Source organism: Mus pahari, chromosome 8 (assembly GCF_900095145.1).
Source record: "Mus pahari chromosome 8, PAHARI_EIJ_v1.1, whole genome shotgun sequence".
NCBI classification, from domain to species: Eukaryota; Metazoa; Chordata; class Mammalia; order Rodentia; family Muridae; genus Mus; species Mus pahari.
In genome coordinates, this window is record NC_034597.1 from 59,607,049 (window position 1) to 59,630,215 (window position 23,167).

The window sequence follows — 23,167 nt, forward strand, 5'->3', positions numbered from 1 at the left end:
TTTTTTTGTATAGTTAACACACTACCGAATGTGTCTTTAGATAGCACTGTCCTGGTGGTATTTTCAATAGCCACTAACCTTGCCTGGTACAGTCTGGGGGTTGTAAATTGGCATGGAAATTTAAAGCAGGTTCTTGTTGGTGCACAGCACAAATTAGTTATATATGGGGACAGTAGTTTGGTTCTTTTTTTTTCTTTTGGTTTTACTTTTGGGTTTTATTTTTTCCATCTTCAGGCAGATTTCATTCTCAAATGATATAATTACATTATAATATTTCCTATATGCAGCACAGTATTTCTGAATAGGTCCAGTAACCATTTGTTAAGTAGTTTCATACAGTAAAATGCATTTTATTTTAATGGCTTTTCCTCTATGTGTGTGTGTGTGTGTGTGTGTGTGTGTGTACTACAAGTTTTATACACACATATATATATGAATATATATGTATACATATATATGTATTTTATACATATATATGTATATATATATAAAACACACACACACACATATATATACATATATATATATGTATATATATATATGTATATATATATATGAATACACAAAGACTAAATGTGAATGCATAGCTTCAGAAATAGTCTATGGCCGTTTTTTCCTCTTGAATTGATGGCTTTTGAGGACTTTAAGGTACTGGCTTTTTCTCTGTGCAGAATGCTTCATCTCTTAGACTCCCAGAGAGTTTTTCCACTATCCATTTAATTTTTCCTAAATTTGTCTCGGTGTTTCTTAAAGGGGAAGTGTTTTGTTTGATCTTTACTTTTTCTCTGCTTTAGTTTTCCATGATATTTCCTCTTTTCCTTTTTATTTTTTTTTCTTAAGCCTACACAATTCATCTTTTGTTTTCCTTATGTTCACTTTTGAAATCTCTTTTTCTGGGGTTAGTATTACTTTAATTTTAGCATTTTCATCCTCTATAATCTCTGTTCTTCCAAATTTTCTTTCCTTTTTTTATTTCCTTCTGAAGATTTTCTGTATTGTCTGATTTTCTACTCAGTTTTATCTACCATCCTGTTCATCCCACACCCCCCTTCTTTTGTCTTTTCTTTTCTTTTCTTTTCTTTTCTTTTCTTTTCTTTTCTTTTCTTTCTTTTTTTTTTTTTTTTTTTGAGACAGGGTTTCTCTGTATAGCCCTGGCTAGCCTTGAACTCACTTTGTAGTGAGCCCAGGCTGTTCTCGAACTCAGAAATCTGCCTGCCTCTGCCTCCCAAGTGCTGGGATTAAAGGTGTGCGCCACCACACCTGGCTCTTTATTGTGCGTTTTTCCTCATGCAAATTTCAAGACCTAACATGTCTCCCCTTTGCAGCTTGTGTTATTATTTCATACTTTGCATGTATTCCTCCATGACTGTTGCTCAGTTGCTGCTGCCATCGCGGTCACCTCTGGTCTGGATGGTCGATCATCTCACTCAGTGCTCTGCACCTCTGGTCTGGATGATAGATTGTCTCAGGTCTGGATGGTAGATCTTTTCGTTCAGTGCTTTGTCTTGCCTTTCAGTATTTGCTTTTGTTATTTGATTCTCTCATAGAAAAATCTCTCACTTTTATATGAAATAATTTTCATTCTCTTTAGCAATGCCTGTAGAGAACGGCAGGCCTTAGATCTCAGCTAGAAATTCCTAGTCTGTAGGAAAGACATGGATAAATTCTCCCCACTGTAGATGGACACTGTAGACATATAAGAACTCTATCACCACTTCCCAACACAGAGCCCTCAAGTCAGTTCCTCTCCTCTTGGCCTCAGAGAGGGGTTGGGTGCCAAGCTATCTGGTATGGACCTGTTAGACACATTCCCCTAGGCCTCAAGTTGTGACTGTTTTTCTTCTACACTGAGTTTACTCCTGAGTTCACCAGGCAGAAGTCTTGTTGCAGGGTTGAAACACACAGTAGTGAGTACAAGGCAGTGACAGCGAATATCCAGAGAAGCTTCTGGGTGCTTTCCATGACCCCCGTGCCTCCTGTAGAGTTGTCAAGCTGCTTGTTTTCTAAGCCAAAACCTAGGAAGGTCCCAAACAGCCCACTCCATATTTTTCGAGGGTGTCTTGGTTTTAGGACAAGAATAAAACTTGAACTGTGTTTTACTAGCAATGTGCTGGGCACCACCAAGTGGTGTTACAATGGTGCACATGCACAGGTTCTCTTTTGGCCAAACTTACTTTCAGTTTTCTATGGAGTGGATCCGTAGAACAACCCCTTCTAGTAGAAGCCTACTTAGGCCATCCGAGCTAGAATTCTTCCTTTTTACTTCTCCATTTATGTTTTAAGAAGAAAGTCTAGACCACACGGCTCATGTGGCTTCGGTGGTGAGACCCTGCTGAATCCAACCTCAAAGATGGCTGAGGTTGTGTCATTCTGAGGTCATCTGAGTCAGTTGTCAGGGTCAGACGCATGGTCTGGAGAGAAACTAAAGAACTCAAATCTTCTATTTATGGATTATCTCCAGTTCCAACAAAACAAAAAAAGTACTTGCGTTAGCTCAAGTGTCCTTGTCTGCCAAACATGCACATGAGAAATGCTTTCCAGCCATGTTCTTAGTGATTCCACATTGAAAGCACACAGCTTCTCAAAGTGGTACAGAACAGTAACAATGTGAAATGCTGGTGTTGTACCATTACACAGAAAGTTTTGATGCCTACATTTGGTCAAAAGCCATCATTGCATGATGAATACTTTCAAAGTTAATTGTTTTGAGCACAGGAAGAAATTTTTGTATTACTTCCATATTTAATATCACTCCAAACAGAATTAATGACAGAGTGATTATAAAGATGAGGTAAAGGTATTCTCATATGCTCAGTAAGTGTAAATGATCAAGAAGTACTTTCAGTCTAAGGGTGAGTAAACAAAAAGTAATTAGATGTGGGTCTTTCAAGTATTTCTTTATGCTTAAATTTTGTGGGCAGTGGGTACTGTCATGATTTTTTTATATTCATATTCTCCAGATTTCAGATTTCTACTTCTGCTGTTCATAATTTCTGGAAATGAAATATATACACAAATGTTTCAAATGTTAAAAATAATGACTCTACAGTAATACAAAATGTAGCCACAATCACTAAGATTGCTGTGACTAAACTTTACAGATAAGAGGAAGCATCTTTTTACATTTGCTTGGTGCTATGATTGTCAACGCTACTGTTTTGGTTCTTAATTCATGGATTTTAGTTCTACTGTAAACATTTACTCACATGCCTATAATCCCAGCAATGAGGTTGAGTCAGGACAAACATGAAATACTGCATCCTGGACTAAGCGACTATGCAGTGAAACACTAACTCGACAAAGAAAAAAAGAGACAGGAAGGGGAGGTGAACAGCAGGGGTCTTCACTTCCTCCCTTACTCTTGGCAATGCATAGTTAATGGTGAAAGGGATGGATAGTAGATGTCCTAAGGTATCTGTTAGATTGCCTTTCCAAATGGATGTGATCTGAGTGTGGATTATGATAAGGAGCCACTGACTGCACTTACAGAGTGTCCATAGACCACCAGGCTGAGAATACAGGCACAAAGCTATAGACAGCTCTTCTGGCTTTATAAAACAGTAAGGGCGCCCTGGAAAGCTTCAGGTCTCAGAGCAGGAAGAGCCAACTCCTTCTGATACATCGTGTGTTCCAGCTCTCTGGCCATGCTTTGCCTCTGTGGCTTTCCTGTCTCTCATCATGGCTTCTTTTGCTTGCACTTTATGGGCACTTGGCTGTCTTATCTTTCCCGTTTAATTAATATTTGTTTCTGGGTAATGAATGTTGCCTATAAACATGTAACATTGTGTGTTTGATACTTCAAGAACCTCATCTGACCTTGGTATTAAATTTCTAGTTTCCCTAAGTTTTTTTTTTTTAATTTTTACTTTTTATTTGTGCTATAAAGTTTTTAAATATAATTTTATGTACAAATAATATATGTGTATATTTAAAGAATAGTGCCATATGCAAATTCATAAAAGATACTCTAAACAAAACTCTTTGGTTTACTCATAGTCTTAATGATCTGTATGCAGTGTCCTGAACATGCCATACTTTTGCTTGTAGTATGACTTTTATTAGTCTTAGTATCTGTCTGGAAGGCCATATTCCATTATATGTATATGATAATTTTCAAAATTACATGATATATTTGTAAGTATATATAATTAAATATTTATATGACAACTCCACTGATAAGTGTCTCCTACCCTTTTCTACTAAACATTCCCCCATACATCCTTGGAGCCATTTATCTCCATTGCAGCAACTACTTTATCCTCATATTTATTTACATAAAGCTTCACAATCTGACTGCACAGCATCTAAAGAGGTTCAACATTTCCTCCGAATATCAGCATGGTAAGTGGAGGCTTTGTAAATATTGACCCTGGAGAACTAAGGGGAATAGCTAGCTAAGTGAAACTGTGTAAAGTTTACAGAAAGCTTTCTGTTAGCTGATAAAGTGAATATTAATCATCTCTATAATAAAGTAGGGGGATGAGAAATAATTTTAGAAGGGATTCTTAAATTAGGATGATGTTATTTCAGCAATACAAACTTCCCAAATGTCTGTAAACATTGTTGTTAGAGATAAAAATACTAGAATTTGCATGCTTAACATTATAATATTACATGTGTTTTCTGTGCAAAATAGTTTTGCAACTGGTAACATAGTGCTGCAGATGGTAAATCTGGATTGAGGTGGGAAGGGTGTATCTTAGTGGTAGAACTTTTGACTAGCATGCATGTCTTGCTAGGTTTGATTTTTGGTACTGAAAGAAAAAGTATGGATGAAGGTAGTCAAGTTTGTGTGCTGTTCCAATGCTTAATAGCTATGTGATATAGGTGAAAACCATCAATTTTAATCTTTATATCAACTTTCTCAATTGAATTATGTGATGAATTTTTCCATAAGATTCTTATAAAGTTAAGTGAACATAACACCCCTAAAACAAGGCACATGTGTATACTTGTGTTACTACATTATGATATTCTGTTTAAATGAACAATTGACTGTAATTTTTACTCTAAACACTTCTCAAATTTATTGTTTGTTGGTTTACCATGATATAAATCCAAAGTCATTGTTCCACATAGCCTCAGAGCAAGGAGACAGTTCAATTTGACACGCCCATTATAGGCACAGAAAACACACAGGTCCCAGCAAGTTACCATGACAGCCAAAGATTTTAGAAGGTCAGTTTAGTGGCAGGCATTAAGTTACATGTGGAGGGGGGTTTCTTGCTGAGTCCTAACTCTTGGGTTTGAATGGAAGCTTTCTCTGAGAGAAATATCACAACTTTTGTAGGTCAGTGGCTGGTACTTCCTGTCTTAAAAGCAATTGGGACATCAAGGGGAGAGCGACAAGCATAGCCATATTTTTTTCTGTTTCCTATTTCACTTAGTTGAATTTATGAACTTCCTCAAATCCTCTTTCCCATGACAGTTACAGAACTAAGATGTCAACATTGGTCTGAAGACTGATTCTTGGTAATTGCTCCACAAACAACTTTGGAGATGGTTTATGTTAAGAAACAGATGTCTTAAATTCAGATTGAAAAAAAATACTTCATCCCAAGTATCATAAAATATGAGAGCTAGATAGTATAAAAACATCCACTTAAGTTTGCCTCCAAAAAAAGCACAAGTCAAAAGGAAAAGTATAAAGCATTGTTTCAACTTGGAACTGAACAAGAACGAAAGTGGTGTTGATGTGTGTGGGCTCCTGGAGGCATACACATACTCTATAGCAGTCTAATGCAGGGAATAAATAGGAAGCATTAGGTTGATTAAGTTTTAAAATAGGATGTGGTCTAAATAAATACTGCAGCGATGGATGAAGCTCGAAAGCATTGTACTAAGAAAAATTATCAGGGACAGCCATACACACATAGACACACAATTTATTAATCAATCATATATATGTATTATATATGTATGTATATACAGATAAAGATGCTCTCTGAGAAGATTGGCAAGGACTGGGAACTGATAGAGGTCAAAGCTGCATGGTACTTTGAATGTAGTTAAAGCCACTGAATTATATATCATATATTATATGCTACATATATTTTATAAAATTAAAAATCCAAGAGGAAATTAACTTGAATTGCTGAAGCAAGAGTATAGAGAAGGAAGCTTGGTGGCTATGTAATTCAAACTTCCAGTTCCCCTTATATAATGTGGTCAGAACAGTACCCATCTCATCTCTGCCTCTGTCGGGCAGCTTTTACTGTGGACACCATTTGTACTAGGTAAAGCTTGTGCTAACATCCATCCTCATTGCCAGGGCTTCCTGAAGCATTTAAACTCAACATCCTGTTCTTCACCATTATAGACATCTCTGTTTGATGCTTTATCTCTAGAAGGGTGTATCTGGAGAGCAGATCCTTAGACACAACTATAATCAATACAGCAAGGCTGGAAAAGAGCCTGTGCAATACATTTTACATGCTGTAATAGCAAAGATGCCCTATCTCAACAAAGACACTCAATGTGGGTCTCTTCTATGCATGGAGAGGTTTAAGAAGTAGACATTAAGAAGGGAAATAGCTGATCCTATGATGGAGTTATTGTTGTTTTTGTTGTGTTGTTCTTTGTAGTGTTACAACTTTTGTGAATCCTGGTGATTATGATGAACTATGCTTAGGTAATTGTGCACTAACCCCATTTGGGGCTTGTTCTTGTGATATAAGCCATGAATTAACCAAGTGACCGGCTCATAGTCATCCCTGGGTGGATCCTGACAGGTAGCCACATTGAAAATCTTCATTGTACTGAAAATGGAATGATGCCCATGAAGTTCACTTGTCAACCTGGCCTCTGAAGATGAGATAGTGCAATCTCAGATCTCAAAATCCCAGGCCCTTCAGACTGGGCATTTGACACTGACTTTCCTGAGACCCTACTCTTTACTAGTCCTCAATTTGAAGGGTATCAGTTCCGGGAACTCTGTTCAAGTGACGAGTCCTTCAGCTCATTGCTGAACTCTTGGTGGCCTCCTGGATCAGGGTGAAAACCACCATGTTCCAAGCCATTCAAGGAAGTTCACCAGTATTTTGTAACCAATCAGTTTTCATTGACTTGTGTCTTCATCTACTCCTTGTTTTGTCTTTACATTTTGTACTTCTGTGTGAGCTATGATAAACTGACCTGTTTGGGTACCATCTTTGTTTTATTAGTTATTAACTTCTAGGTGAGGCAGACCTTTGGATGCAAACTTATATATTAACTCATCTTCAAAATATCTCTGAATGTTTCTCAGCTAAAACTTTGGAGAAAGCTAAGTGTATATAGAAACACCCCTGCCTGCCATTTTTATGATGTTAGCTGGGCATGCTTAGGGCCATTTTTGTATGCCATAATTTTAACTTAAACTGAGCATGTTCAAAGAATTCCTATCTACCATTTGTCCTTTTGGAATATATGTTCTATTGCCTTGAACTAAGCATGACTAAAAATGTGTCTGGCACCTTTCTTTATGTAATGATGACATTATACTGAGCATGCTTAGGGAGAGAGTTATCCACAACTTTCTATATCATTATTTATAGAAATTATAAATAAAAATCCTCATACTTCCTTGTTTTGGGGTGTAGAGTTATTGCTTTAGATACAATTTCAGGTTCTGCTTCCTACTGTAGGAATAAATATTTATTGTTTTATTTCTTGGCTGCACTTGTCTTGGGCTTTGTATTCAACAAGATGCAAGCTCCTTGAATTAGAGTACAATTTATTTAAAGAAAAAAATGACTTATCCCTCATGGAGAAAGCATAATTCTTGAGGTTGAAATTGCCCTCACATACTAGAGGACCTTGTGGTCTACTGTGATACTTTTGCATGGAGATGGTTATAACTGTTCAATACATGCCAAAGCCTTCTGATTTCGGGAAAACTACTCAATAGATAGGTAATACACAAAGTAAAAGTGTAGAAATCAAAAGCTCACCTAGGGTATATGCCAAGATACTCATCTAGCATTGAAAAATCCCCCTGTGGTTACCAGTGTTGCCCGCAAAGAGCCTTCAGCCTTTCTTGGAAATTACGACCATTTATAAAGATAATCCTGCCCAAGGCCTCGTCTCTGTTGGTGGAACTGTTATTTGTGGTTGATTGCCATTAGAGAATAAAGGCTTTTTCTTTTTATTCTGACTTTGCACCATTCTAATACTGTTACCATGATCAAACTTGGAGTGTGGCTAGCTGAAGCCTTCACGGAGACATACTAAGCCCCCCTCTCATGCTGCCCACTCTTGTTCCTCACTACCCATCACACTAACAGTAGCATGAACACATTTCAAAGTCAGTTTGCTAACAATCCTCAGAATCTGCTCCTCCAGTAACATAGACTTCAACTCCAGGAGCTTCAGGAAGATATTTGTATGATTGTCCATCATTGCATGAACTTTGCCCTTAACCTTAGTCAAAGGGCTGAGAAGTGATACTACATTAACTTTGGTACAAAAGAGTTTTTGAAAAGGACCATCACTGCTGACCAAGCAAATATGAGAAACACTGACAAAACAAATTGGAATCAAGGAAGAGGATTGACAACATAAAACCAGTAATTGTGAAAACAAACTGAAGTTCACCATACTGATAAAGGAGTCAGACAAAGAAGAGTGAGAGATAGTGTGTGAGATAAATGAAGGGATGGGATTTTAGCAATCTCAAGCAGACTGTATTAATTTTTTTAAAAGAGACAATAAAGAACACACATATACACACCTGCATACACATGCATATGTGCATATGCACACACACACAGATGGTGTGATTAGTGCATATTAGATGTATTAAGAACTTTTGAACTATTTGGTTGATCAAGAACAAAGTATAACATCATTTATTAAACCATAGTATGTTCAAACACCACTCTTTGTGTGTGTGTGTGTGTGTGTGTGTGTGTGTGTGTGTGTGTGTGTGATATTAAATGACTAACTTTTAGCTCCAGGCTACTTGAGAGTTCTAGGCTCAAGACTTTTAATTATTCAACATTATAAAAGATAAAATGAGGGCTGGTAAGATGGTTTGGAAAGTAAAGGTGCTTTGAGAGCAAGTCCAGTGACCTGAGTTCAATCCTTGGAACCCATATAAAGATGGATAGAAAGAACTGACTTTACTAAATTGTCCTTTGAGCTCCTCATACATGTACGCAGGATGGAGACAACTAAGTCCTGAGAACTGTCCTCTGACCAGCACATCCATACATAGCAAATAAGTGTAGTTGTTTCAAAAGCAAAACAAAACAAAAATGACAAAGTTAATTGTGTCAGAGAGTTATTAACACAAGGAAACAAGCAAGCAAGCAAATAAAACCAGCAGGGGCAAAAAGGTTACACACAAGTAGATTAAGACTTCATGTGGAATAGGAATGTATTTCCAGGTCAGAAGAAACTGTTATAAGTTTATAGTCTTAACCTCAAGACTTGGCCATACTTAAGTAGCTCCATTCATAAGAAACTCCCACAGGGAAAGAAAGAATCCAACAATGAGAGTTGATAAGTGGACTCTAGAATTACTGAGTCTGAAAGTCTGCCCTTGAGATACAGAGTGAAAAGACTGTCAGAGCAAGGGGTGTTGGCAATGTACTCAAGGACACAAATATAACAAAGGGGAATGCCACCATGATAGTAGGGAAACATGCACCTTGGCAGTGGAAAAGCCACTTAGCTCGTTAAAGTGACTGTAGCTTCATGTGAGAGAAAACCCAACTCGACATGCTTTGGACAACAAGAAAAATTTATTGATTGTACAAGAAGTCCCAGCAAAAAGTGGACCTAGTTCAACAATTGTTAATCCACCAGTTCATAACATCTTAGGAAGTGCACTTGAATTTTGTTTATCTCCCTGCTCTATCTTGTTCACATCATTCTTGTCTCCAGATCACAGCACAGCTGCAGCAATACCAGATGTCAACAACCAGAAGAAAAGATGAATGGAGAAATACTCCTCAGAAATTTCCCAACATGCTTCCACCCTCATCCACGGGGACACAGTGGGGAGTTACCCATCTACTTACAAATCTCTGGCAAAACAAAATCGTGATTGTTATGAGTGGGTTAGCATAACATGTACGGAGTGGTGCCCATCATTCTAAAACTGGACAGCTAGAGTAAATTAGAGTTCTTAAAGCAAGGCAGTGGGGATTTGGTACCGATTGAACCATGTTGGTTCTACCACATGTCAATGAAGCTGAAGATGTTAAAGACAATGTGGTTATGTTGTTGACAGATTCTCTGATTTTTTTCCTTTAATCCAGGAATTTAGATGCGTATGCAAGATCTCACAACTTAAAATTTATTTCTATGAAACCAAAAACAGTTTAAAAAATAAATTCTGTGTGGTCAACATCTTTAACTTAGACCAAATAAAACACATCTGCAATCCAAACCCAGCCAACAGGTCTCCAGTTTGTAACTTCTGGTTTATGTTCATTTCTCTAACTGAAACAATCTCTATTTAGAAAAAGAAGCTCACTTTAACTATGCTAGTCGTTGGCATACTGCATTTTCTAATAAACATATTTTACTGGATTATAGAACACTCCCAAACTAACAAAGTGAATAAAAATTTCAAAAGAAAGGGCAGCAAGGACATAGAATAGGGTGCTTTCCTAATTTTTTTTTTTTTTTTTAAGCAAACTGCATGTTCCAAGTTGACAAATTAAAAGAATCAAGAAGCTGCTATGTATTTAGCAATGAATGCACTTCCCCCACCTCAGTGGCTTATGATTTTGTTTTGTCCTCTCTGTTCTGTTTTGTTTTCATTAGAGGGTACATCAATCCCCTCCAAATGAGGACATTAAGGGCTTCAAGATATTTGAGCAGTCAGTCAACATCTTAGTAAAAATAAAGGGGAAAATGAACTAATTAGAGTTTTACAGTTTATACATTCCTTTAGCCATCTCTTTAGGAATATGGAAAGGAAATCATTTAAATTAGCACAGAGATTTTCAAAAGTGTATCTTTCTTAAACATTTTAATCTCCTCAAAATATAGCACAAACCAGAACCTGTTAACCTCTGAGTGTCAAGAGCGCTAGTAATAAAGAACTGAGCACATCTCTTTTCCATCCAAAATATCGAGGCTTCCACTCTGACCATCTGATCATCCACCCTGGCTTAGCTGTTGCTTCAGACTTTTGCATTTGGGTCCCTTAAAGAAAAACAAACAAACAAAAAACCCTCTCAGATGATAAAAGCATCCTGAAAAATTAGCTAAGTAGATAAACAGATGCAAGGTGATGCTAATTAAAAAAAAAAAATAAAAGAATTCCATGAAACTCTACTCTCTAGTGTATAAACTATGTAATGCATCAGCAATGAAGAATTAGGGGCAGCAGAAGGTCAGGATTTCAGGATGGAAGGTGAGAATCTCACTGTGCAATTCAAATGCTGGTGCAGGTAATTAGCAGAATAAGAACAGGGGCAGAGAGGGGGGAGTTAAGGGCACAGAAAAGTGGTCCATGGCAAGTAGCCTACACAGAGGATGAGATGCAGAGTTATGGATGTTGGGAGGTTGACTCTGGGATGCTGCATTTATTCCCACCATCCTTTTGCACTAGTATGAAAAAATGAGGAACTGGGGTCACCATGACTTTGAGGCTGAGATGTTTTTCAGTCTCCCTTATTTAGGGTATAGAGAAAACTTAGAGTCAAGGCACTTATGCCAGTCGCTGCCCCATAGTAAACACCTTAGGTGATATGGTTGGGACTTTTCTCCTTGGTATTAGGGCAGTGGGAAAAAAAGACAATAATAACTTAATTATAGATATATTATGTGGGTGCAGAAGTGGGCTTACTCTAAAAATAGTAAAGGAGGTGCCTTTGTATTGCTAGGATAAAACAGAAAATAAGTCTTCACTTTAATGTAACCCACTTTCCAGGGGTCAGTTCACACTCCAAATACCCTGTCAGTGGTCTTCTGTCTCACCAGCTCCATTCATGTTGACACCACAGTGTTTTCTCCTTAGCATCTCACACTTTGTCACAGATAACATTTAAGGAGCTAGTTACACCAGGTACATGTAATCTATTTGCTGACTAAAAGGATGAGGTATCTTGACAAAAGGAACTTTGGCTCTTCCTGTTCTATATACAACAGAGTTAGGCATGAGGAACTGCACATGAGCAGATGACAGAGCGTGTGTTTGCTTTTCTTATCTGACCTCTTGCAAAATTAACAATAATTTCATAAATATCTATTTTTATATCCTCTAGAATGAGCATCCAGAAACAATTCTTTGGAAGACATTTGCCTTATATAATAGTTACATTAATTGTTTTTCAACATTTATAAAATAACTTTATTTATTTATTTATATAGCAAAGATTCAGTGGCCATGGAAAATTGGTACAGAAGGAGGCCTAGCCTTTCCAGGTTCCCTAGAACAAATATGCTATGATGAGGTTAGGTTAGTCTAGGGATCACTGACAAAGAAACTGCGGATTGTGAGCATCTGATACTTACAAGGAAACAGGAATTGGTGGTGGTGGGAAATTTGGCTTTGTGATTAGCTAGTAGGAAGATAAAAAGGGAAAATCAGTTTGGAGTAGTTTCTTCAAAACCATGCATGTATGCTGAAAATGGCTAACTAGTTTGCAGGGAGAGAGACTTTATAAACTCACCTACAAGAATATTTCTATACCCGTGAATTTGACCCTTGTAGTTAGTTCTGAGCCTATAGTCCAGACATGACCACAGTGCCAATAGCTATGTGATGATAAGGGTTACTGTGGACTTAGTTTCCTGCATCCACACAATTCCCATGTTAAAAACCTAAGCCCTGGTGTGATGATTAGATTTGGGGAATTCACACCTTGGGGGTGGAATTCTCACAATTGGATCCATGCCCTTAAGTGCTAAAATACAAAGAGATGATTTTATCTCTCCTTTCCCTGATCTTTCTCCCCTCCACTTCCTTCTTTTTTTCCTTCTTCTGTCCCCTCAATTAAAAAAAAAAACCCAGAAAGCAGCCCTCACTAGACACAAGGAACTTCCAGCTCCTCAATCTTAGAATTCCTAGTCTCAAGAATGGGCAGAAATAAATGTTGTCTAATCTATATAACCTATGCTGGGTTTGCTGCATCACCCTAGAGTAAATTGTACTGGTTGGTATCTGCCAACTTAATACAAACCTAGATGTATCTGGGAAGATAAAATATCAGTTAAGAAGATGCCTCTACAGGATTGACCTGTAGGCAGGTCTGTGGAATATCATCCTAATCTATGATTGATGTGGGAGAGACTAGGCCATTATGGGTGGGGCCGGCCTGGGCAGGTAGTCCTGAGATGTATAAGAAGTCAGGCTAAGCGAGCCAAGAAAAACAATTCAGTTAGCAATACTCCTCCTTGACTTCTGCTCCAATGCCTGCCCTGGCTTTCCTCAGTGATAGACTGATAAGCGACAAGCTGAAATAAACCTTTTCCTCAAATTGATGCTGGCCACAATGTTTTAACTCAACCGTAGAAACACAAACTAAAACATGAATATTCTGTATGATCAACTTCCATCTCTAGGTTTTTAATTTCGGGGAGAAGTTCAGAGGTAAAATTGTAGAGGGATAGCCTCACATTTAGCATTTTAAAGAAGATTTTCAGAAGAGTCTATGTTTTATGTTAATTTACACACAAATCTCAACACTCTTCTGAATCAGTAACCGAGCAGTGCGGGCTATGTCTGTTGGGAGCATTCCCTTGAGATTGGACTGGATAGAAGAGAAGACAAGTTGCTAACTCACAACATCAGGTGGAGGCTCTGGCTCTTCAGTGGGCAGATCAGACACATGGAGCTTTTTCATCTGACTCATCTAAAATGAAGAAGTCAAACTTTACAATGAAACCATCCAGTGCCTAAATACAGCTTGCCTGCAAGCGACCCTTTCCTAGCTTAACGTCCTGAGATAAATAAGAGAAATGAGATCCTAGTAGCAAAGCTGGATCATTTATAGGAGGATTTCCCCAAGCGTATCAGGGATAATTTCCATCATAAACATCACCAATGATGCTGTCCTATTGATCCACTTCAGCTGAAAGCCCTAAACATGTAAGACATGGCAAGGGCTGTGTCATACATGTTATATATTACATGGTCAAACATACAAATATATGGATCACTTTGTATAGAGAGAAATTTACCAGGAGTTAAGACTAAACTTAGAGTCAAAGTGGACAGAGTGAGAGGGAAGAGGAAGGGGAAAGAGAGGATGGGGGGAGAGGGAGGGAGAAAACCTATAACATTTCCACCTGTATTCCCCTTGTACTTCATGAGTTCTTTCTACAAGGGCTTTTTTTCTAGGATTCCCTTTTGTGTTAACAAAATACTAGGGAAGATTGCCAATATGGGTGTACAGAGCTCATAATTCTGACTATTTGTTGATGTGTGGTTGATTTCTAGGCATTCCTATGTACAACTGACAGACATATGGTCATAATGTAAGAAGGGTGGAGATGACAGACTCAGGCCAAACTAGAATTCACCTCCTGGGGTTGAACATCCTTCACCTTTTGGGGTCTACACTTCTGATTGTGTAGCTTGGCATCCTTGGTGGGTGGTAGCCTGTAAAAGAAAACATATCCTGTGAACTGAACACCACCTTCAGCATGCCAGAGAGATCTAACAGAGAATAGACAACTTCTTTGGCCACTGTGCCATGCTCTGCTACCAGGGTTACTTCTGCTTCCAGATAATTCCTCAGCTTTTAGTTTCAAGTTAGGCAACCTTACTATCCTGCAATTCAAAACCACTACTAGACATTTTCTTTTGTTTCTTGGCAGAACCTTGATCCCTAATAACAATGGTGTTAAGTCAACCTTTGTCTAAATCATATTTAATTATTCTTAATTCATCAAATATTTACCTAAGAGTTATTTGTATGACTAAGTTCTACCAAAATAAGTCAGTCTTGGAAAGTAATGAAAAAAGATCTTGCTGTGTTAAGATGGTGTGTGCTAGAGAAAGCATCTAAGTACAAGCGAAGCCTCTGCTTCACTAACCTTTTACTTTTCCCCACACTCATTGAAAGTGATTTCCAGACCCTTAGGAGACACAGAAATCACATTCATCCAGAGAGTGGGAAAATTGCAGCTCACTCATAGAGAACCTTCTGCACAGTGTTTACTAGACAACTGTCAAACAACAGATGTGTTCTCTTCTTATAATAAAATGCAAAAATATTTAATAATGAGGGCTAATATCAACTCTTGTCATTAATTTAAAAAAAAGGATGCATATCTTGCTGTGAAAGAGTGCCTGGTAAAAGGGACACCTAGTCTCTGCTCTGAAAAACAAACAAACAAACAAACAAACAAACAACCCCACCACCACCACCAACAACAAAAGAATACAAAAAGAAAGACAACAAAACCCATGATGTATGGTTTTCTTAATATTTGAAATAAATTATAATTAAATCTGAAGAATTAAGTCATAGACTCCAATGTCAAATGAAGTAGGTGACAGAGGATCCCCGAAGCACATGAAAGCTTACCTCTGAACTCTCCTCTGGTTCCTTCTGGCACTTTGGTGCTGGATCACTATAGCAACCACCACAAATATGACTGCTAGGGGGAAAAGCACGCCAACCACAATGGAGAAGTCTATAACATAGAGCACATGAATCATGTTGAAGACACAGGATCTTACCTCTCTATAGTCTCTCTCTTTCCTTCCTTTCTTTCTTCCTCAATTCCTTCCTTCTCTCCACCCCTCCATTCCTTCATCCTTCCCATTCTGCTTTTCTTTCTTCCCTCTCTTCCATCTTCTTTCTTTCTTTCTTTCTTTCTTTCTTTCTTTCTTTCTTTCTTTCTTTCTTTCTTTCTTTCTTTCTTTCTTCCTTCCTTCCTTCCTTCCTTCNCTTCCTTCCTTCCTTCCTTCTTTTCTTTCTTTCTTTCTTTCTTTCTTTCTTTCTTTCTTTCTTTCTTTCTTTCTTTCTTTCTTTCTTTCTTTCTCTTTCTTTCTTTCTTTCTTTCTTTCCCTTCCTTTCTTCTTTCCTTTTTGTTCCCAGAAAGAATCCAGTCATGTAGCTCAGGCTAACCTTATACAGATTATGTAGCTAAGGCTAGTCTCAAACTTGCTGTGATCCTTGTACCTCCAGCTCCCATGTAACAGAATTACAATGGAATGCCATTGAGCCTGTCCTAACACTTCTGTATGTCACAAAATTTATATAGCTTTTGCCAAACGAACCTGTCTCCCTGGAATGTTTCTCACAAATATTGTAATGGTTAGTCTTCACTGCCATGGTGTCTATGGAATTGGAAGGGGAAAGACCCACTTGAACCCAGGCTGAACTGAAAAGGGAATGAGCAGAAGAACCTTTGGACACTGTATTTATTTCTCTCTGATTTCTGACTAAGTATCATGTGACCTGCCACCTCCTTCTCCCACTACTATGTCATCCCCCACCAGGATAAACTGTATACAAAACTGTAAGCTAAAGCAAGCCCTCCCTTCCTTAAGACACTTAACCAAAGACACAAGAAAACTAACAGAATTACTAAAATGAAAATAGTGTTGATGAAGATTACAGTGCTAGTGCTTAATAAAGAACAAGTAAAATAGAAATCTATAGGACACCTCCCAGAGAAGGCGGGCTAAATAGCTTCTTCCTGAGAGGTCTTGGAAGAGAAGAAGGGTGGCTGCAGTAGTAGGAGAGTGAAGGCTCGGAGCTTGCAAGAAGAATTGGACTAAGGAGGATGGCAGAGTAGGAACAAAACACATTTTAAATCCTGTCTTGAAATGAAAAGAGAAAGAAATCAAAGCCCTGAGATAGCATTGCTCCCATTGCTCTATAAAGAGTCAAGGCATGAGCCAAGAACTGATGGAGGCACAGTTCCTGTTTCATCTTTGTTCCTTACCCACCAGCCTAAGTAGTAAAGTCAACCTGGATTACCTGCCATCTCATGTATTCATTTCTTTTATACCTATCTGAAACCATCAGAGGCCAGAAAGTACACACATCTGAAGAACAGAATAGTCACTCCTCTTAGTACATAGATTAGCAATCCAGTCAAAGAGTAACAGCTTCAAAAATGCACGAGAAGCTTGCCCATGTGAAGGCACAACACACAGGTGGAGGTAGACATCCCAGAAAGCAGAGTTCAAAATAAGAGAATGGTGTTCATTCAAATATGTAATTCTCTTCAACTTCATCAAATTATTGTTCAATGAAGTCAAAGGAAAATAAAACTGGCATTTCTGCTAGATACAATTAAGCTTCAGATTGGGGGTGTGAATGAATGCATTTGAACTAACATTAGAATAATAAGTATTTAAAGAACACAAAGGACATAAATGGAGTGCTTACAAACACTTCAAATCAGAAAAAACAAAGTTGTGGCTTGGGGAAACAAACAAACAATCAAACAAAAACAAAATAACTCCAAAAAACGAAAACAAAAAAGCCAACCAAACAAACAAATAAAAACAAAAGACAAAACAAAAAAAGAAAAAAGACAGTGTGTAAAGTGTGTAATTTAAGATAGAAATAATTAAACAGCAATATTAACTTCTTCTATAGCTAATAATGATCTTCTTGATCAGCATAACAAAAAACGTCCTCAATCCATGAAAATACTTAAACAGGAAATTTTTTCTTTGTAGGCATTAATGAGGGAGTAAGCATTTAGACAAACAAAGGGAAGAGGGTCAGTTTCCTTTACTGATGTGGCCCCTAGGAGGTCAGCACACTCCAGGGCAGGGCCTACCTCCAGTCACAGGATGGACTAGATGGCAAAGAGGAGAAGACAATGCCTGGAAATTGGGTTGGGAGGGAAGGAAGGGTAGGGAAGTTGAAGCTGGGAGGAGTTGGGCGAGATGGATAAATATGATCAAAATACATTGTATGGGACTCTCACCACATTAATACAGATACAATTTAAAGAGAAGACCGAGAGGAAAATGATCAGAGAAAGTGGGTTCAGTTGTTGCTTGGTGGGAGAATATTTGCATAGCATGCTCAAGGTCCTGAGTACAATCTCCAGGACTGACAACAAAACATGAGAAGGAAGAAGAGAAGGAGGAAGAGAGGGCGAATTATATAGAATCACAGAAAAGCAAAGAGGGCAAACGAACAAGGAAAACCTAGGAGAGCTGTGCTTTGGATGACAATGTGGTCTCACTATAGGTTTAATGACTATAAAATGTACTGCTCTACAGTAGGGGTGCAGGGGCGTAAAAGAACCCTTGAACATTGTACTCAATGGATCTGCAACTACTTTAAAACCAAAATCTAGTTAAGCAAATAAAGATAAGTGGAAAATTTTAGGACAACTAATAAAAGAATTTTAAAAAATGCATATCCTCCAAATTAATAAAAGAATGATTACTAAAATGGCCAACTGGTTTATACCATAAAATGAAATAAGAAAGAATAAAAGGAAGCTTAGGTTAGACAAAACACATAGAGACTGTGCAATAGAATTGAGGATTTGTATCCTAGCGTATTAGTAATATGTTCTCCAGCTTAACTTTGAAAAGTAAAGCTAAACCCAATGGTGTATGAGACAGCAAGGATTTTAATACTACATGCTTTTTGTAAAAGATACAAGCTTCAAGAGAACTCAGAAAGGATGAATGTAAATGTGAAGATGTTATAGCGACACAAACACATGAAGGATTATGGCTCAGTCATCTTGGCCTCTGGGAACTGTAGACTTTGAAAGGCAAGAAGCAACAGAGATGGGCAGTGTAAGTTCATAAGATGACTGTGTACCTCTACAGAGAACACATAGCTGTTCTAAATGTGTATTATCAGATAATAATATCTTGGTTTCTAATCAGATAGTCACTGACAGTACCAAGGTATAATATAAAAAAAAATCAGTCAATGGTTTATTTATTTTATTTTATTTTACTGATGAATGAGAATTTGATTGTATGTATGCATGGGCATCATGTGAATGTAGTGCTGAAGAGGCAGGGAGAACTTGACAGACCCCCTAGAACTAGAGTTATAGATGGTTGTGAGCTGTTGTCACATGAGTCCTTCGGAAAAGCAGCATGTGCTTTGAACTGCTGAACCGTATCACCAACCCCCAAATCACCAACCCCCAAATACACCTTTAGAGTGGTTAGTTTTAAGAGTTCTACACAGCAACTGGCATAACAAAGAAACTGAACTATTAGTTGGGATTATATGCAAGCAATGGTACTGGCCAACCTGAACCAGGTAGCACAGGAGGACATAGTACAAAGTAATGTTATTTTTTTCCTGTTCATACGTAGAACACCTGCACACATGATTGCATGCTTAAGCCATAAGGTAATCTTTAATGAATTTTGCCATATGCTCCATATAATATGTTCTCTGATTGCCATGTAATCATTCTTGGTATTAACTAAATAATTACTAGAAAAAAACCCCACATTTTCTTACATGGTAGGAAGCAGGAGGTAGTAGGACGCTGGTGGGGAGAGTCGGGGAATACTGAGATATGTTGTAGTTAGCTACATTACATACTAGGGATAATACAGAAAGAAATTCACTGGTCAGCTGAAAATCTGGCAAAGGGATTTATTGGCACCCGTTACCATACAGAAATGATGAATGTTCCTCAATGAATTTATCTGATAATGTATGTATGCATCATGTTGACCTTTTTGCACATATACTATGGCTCACTTGATGTTTATGAGGAGTGTTACTTTTGCTTTCATAGTGTGTTATCAAGTCACTGGGTAGGGAACTTGAAACATGGCAACCATGCTTATAGAAACTAACGTCTGGTCAGCGACTTTGGCTAGGATGAAAGTCAGATTAAAAGCCGCAATTTGCACATCATATAACTATTTAAAAGCTGTAAGTCAAACTGGAAAAATGATTATATACTTATATTTCCAGTTAGTGGACACAAAATGATTCATTAGAAAAAAAAATGCATGCACCATGACTTTTCAAACTTCACTGAATAAATTTGAAATATTTCAACAGAAACCAGGAAATGTAACAGCAAAGGGAATATTAAATGTTTGAAGAAGCAAATGTGTTTAAACTTACTTCAAAGTTAGAGGATATAAAGTGTACCAAAATATCACGTGGTATCTCATACCCAAATAGAAATGTTTAGTGACACAAATAAATGCTTTTAAATATATTTTAGATAGTTGAGTGAAGATAATCTTTCTGAAAGATTACTCATAGGCTTAGCAAGTTTTACTGTCATGTCCTAAATTGTTTATTAGGTATGGATTTTACCACAAACATCACGGATATTAAAGGTGGCAATGGGCCCCAAGAGTGCTGTTTCTTCTCCATGCTGAATGATAATCACCACCCAATGAAGGGAAGAGCTTGAGGTCTTTCTCCGAGGACATAAATCTTGAAGCCTACGTATGCCAGCCCACCATGTCTCTGGGTCTGTGGACTGGTTTTGGTGATCCACTGGGTGTCAATATTTCTTTTGGGTTTTACAGAATGGATCAATGAGGATAATATCAAACTTGTATTTGGAATCTTCACCAACCCAATAAGATTGAAGAACTCCCATAGGTTAATAAATACATAAAAATAAAGGTTGCGGGAAGAGCAAAGTCATGGTGTAAGGTTATTTTAGTAAAAATCAGAATCATCAAAGAGTTTTCTAATTAAATAGTTGGTTATGTTCTGAATGTACCCTGCAACCCCACCCCAATCATGATAATCAGAAGATAATAATATATTGAATAATAATATCATATTACCTTAAAATGTAATGGAGTTTAGGATCTCCATGAAGAAAGAAAGTAAAGGAATTTGGAAAAACAAAGAGTAAGTTGAAGTCTAAACATTAAAATTAAATATTTTTTTTTGTTTGAAACTCCTAAAAAAGCAATTGAATTTGGGACAAACAGTTCATTCAGGCCCTTCCTAACCACATCTCCAATCCCATCCTCTGTGAATATAGAACAATGTTGGTTCATGAACCTCAGAGACAAAGCTCCAGGAATCTTTCCCTGTACACACTGGGGCTTGATACACAAGTAACCAAAGATGCTTCTGGACAACCATCTGGAGCCATGCAGAGAAAGGAGTTGAAGGGGGGCACTCAAGAAAAAAGAAGAGGAAAAAGAAAAAGAAGAAAGAAGAGGAGAAAGGGAATGGGGAAGAGGAAGAGAAGGAAGAGAAGAAGAAGATGAAGAAGTTCATAGAACTCTCTTCTCTTTGTGGAGTAAATATTCTTTATGGTGGCAAGTGGGAGCAAAGTTCCCAGTTTGTCTCATTCTCTCCTTTACCACCTAGAGGGAGGCCTGCCTCCTACTCAGCTTTATCTTCTACCCAAAGAGGTGTCAGTAGGAGCATCAAGCAGCCCAAACCGCAAGGAAAAACCATGCGGCCAGTTTCAGTCATCCTATCTCTTGTTCTAAAAAAGATGACACACTCCAAAGAAGAGTCCAATGAAGTGTAGGCTGTATGTGAATGAATAGGACAGCCCACCCGTAGGTCACTCAAGTGAACAGGATAGTCAAACTGTAAGCAGCGTGTGAGTGAGCAGAAAAGCACACTTTTATGAGAAAAGAACTCAGAGAACAGACCCCAGAGCTACCATCATAACCCAAGTCATATTCTCAAGGAGTCATGTTCTCTTGTGAGTTAATATGAGCTAATATCTTGTCTACTGTAGAAGTGGGAAAAAACCCAGAAAGCAAGAAAATGTGATATACTAAAGTAATTTTACAAAGGAAGAGTTGTGAAGATAGTTTTCTGTATGAAAACTGACAATGCAAGAGTGTTGAAAATATGACTTGAATATTGCAAAAATTGATCTTGGGGATGGATAGCACAGGTTCCTTAGCCATAGTGGATGGCTCCAGGGAGACAGCATGATCTAGACACAAATGAACTCAATGAGAGGGTGACAGTATGCATAAGACCTGAATAAATCCACAAGAGACAAAATCCCAACAGGGAGAAGAGAAAGTAGACACAATGTCCCACTCCTAGCCAAGAAGCTCTTGGTAACTGACATCCACTTAGGAAGGGAAGTCAGTTTTCTAAAATGGAGTCTCACTGGGTATGTTAATCACACTCCAGGACAGACCCCCATGTCCAGTGGTAGACACAAGATAGAGTCCATGTGTTTCTGTGTCGTTTTGTATTATTTGTGTTTTGCTCTATTCTTTAGTTTTGATTTTTGGCAAATAGAGAGAAAGAGAGAGAAAAAGGAGAGAGAGAGAGAGAGAGAGAGAGAGAGAGAGAGAGAGAGAGAGAGAACATGAAACATGGGGAGTAAGGAGGTAGAGAGGATGTGGAAGGACTTTGAGAAGGAGAAAGAGTGTAATCAAAATACATTCTATGAAATGAATCGTAATAAAACAATATTTATTAAAAAAATGAAGAGAGGTGAGCACTAGAATTCATGTTTCCTGACTGTGGCAGCAATGTGACCAGTCGTCTCATGCTTCCCCTGACACCATGACTTCACCTCGCAATAGATGGCACCCTTAAACTGTGACCCCAAATAAGCCTGGCGTGTCTTGAGTCACTTTTGTAGGGTATTTTTAATCACAGCAGCAGGAAAATAACTAATACAAACAGATAGTAAGAGCTTGGCAGAAAGGGACAGTTTGCTCAGGCCAGATGTGCAGTGTTACCTACGGAAGACTGTGGCTGAATTCTCGCAGTCAGGAGGGGCCCATCCTTCCTTGCACTGACACTGAAGCTCATGGTCACACACCTAGTGGAAGATGGATGCTGTGAGTGTCACCATAAGACTTAGGGGACCCTTCAAGGCCCCATTCTTCCACATGAAGTTGATTTTGACATGAGAGAGATCCCTGCTCTGTTGGCTTTTCTCTGCCAAGATGAAGTTTGAATGACATACAAAGATGTCAGTAATGGACGCTCAGAGGCAGTCTCCCATCCTATATGCTCCTGAGTGTCAGATAAGCATGATAACTGTCATCACTAAGTGCTGAAGGTATTCTGTCTGCTTCAACAGAACATAACTAAAACCACATAAGGCACAGAGCACGAGAGATGCCGGCTTTCCACTTACTGCATGCCCCTTGCACTTCAAGGAGCAGTTGGCTGACTTGTATGTCTTCTCCATGTCCACACACTCAGCATTAATGCACACCTGAAAGGATGTGGAAACAGAAGTCGATGAAACAGTTCCATCGTTTCCATCTCAGTCAACAACTGGGTAGAATTGAGTCATATATATATATATATATATATATATATATATATATATATATATATAT

At 38.1% G+C, this 23,167-nt stretch overlaps 1 protein-coding gene across 2 annotated transcripts in view; it reads right to left on the reverse strand.

Annotated features, from left to right (window-relative positions):
• Positions 1-10,934: 10,934 nt before the first annotated feature.
• Positions 10,935-23,167, reverse strand: part of Adam28 (ADAM metallopeptidase domain 28) — a 55,131-nt gene continuing 42,898 nt past the window's right edge. The window contains exons 17-23 of one of the 2 annotated variants that reach the window (XM_021203657.1): positions 22,960-23,040; positions 22,560-22,638; positions 15,474-15,582; positions 14,464-14,542; positions 13,725-13,793; positions 12,454-12,500; positions 10,935-11,139 (exon numbers count right to left, since the gene is read on the reverse strand). In XM_021203657.1, coding sequence (XP_021059316.1) covers positions 11,118-11,139; positions 12,454-12,500; positions 13,725-13,793; positions 14,464-14,542; positions 15,474-15,582; positions 22,560-22,638; positions 22,960-23,040 — 486 coding nt within the window. In that variant the 3' untranslated portion in view covers positions 10,935-11,117. Of the gene's footprint in view, positions 11,140-11,418; positions 12,075-12,453; positions 12,501-13,724; positions 13,794-14,463; positions 14,543-15,473; positions 15,583-22,559; positions 22,639-22,959; positions 23,041-23,167 lie in introns of those variants that run through there. The other variant, XM_021203656.1, reaches the window with a different exon arrangement.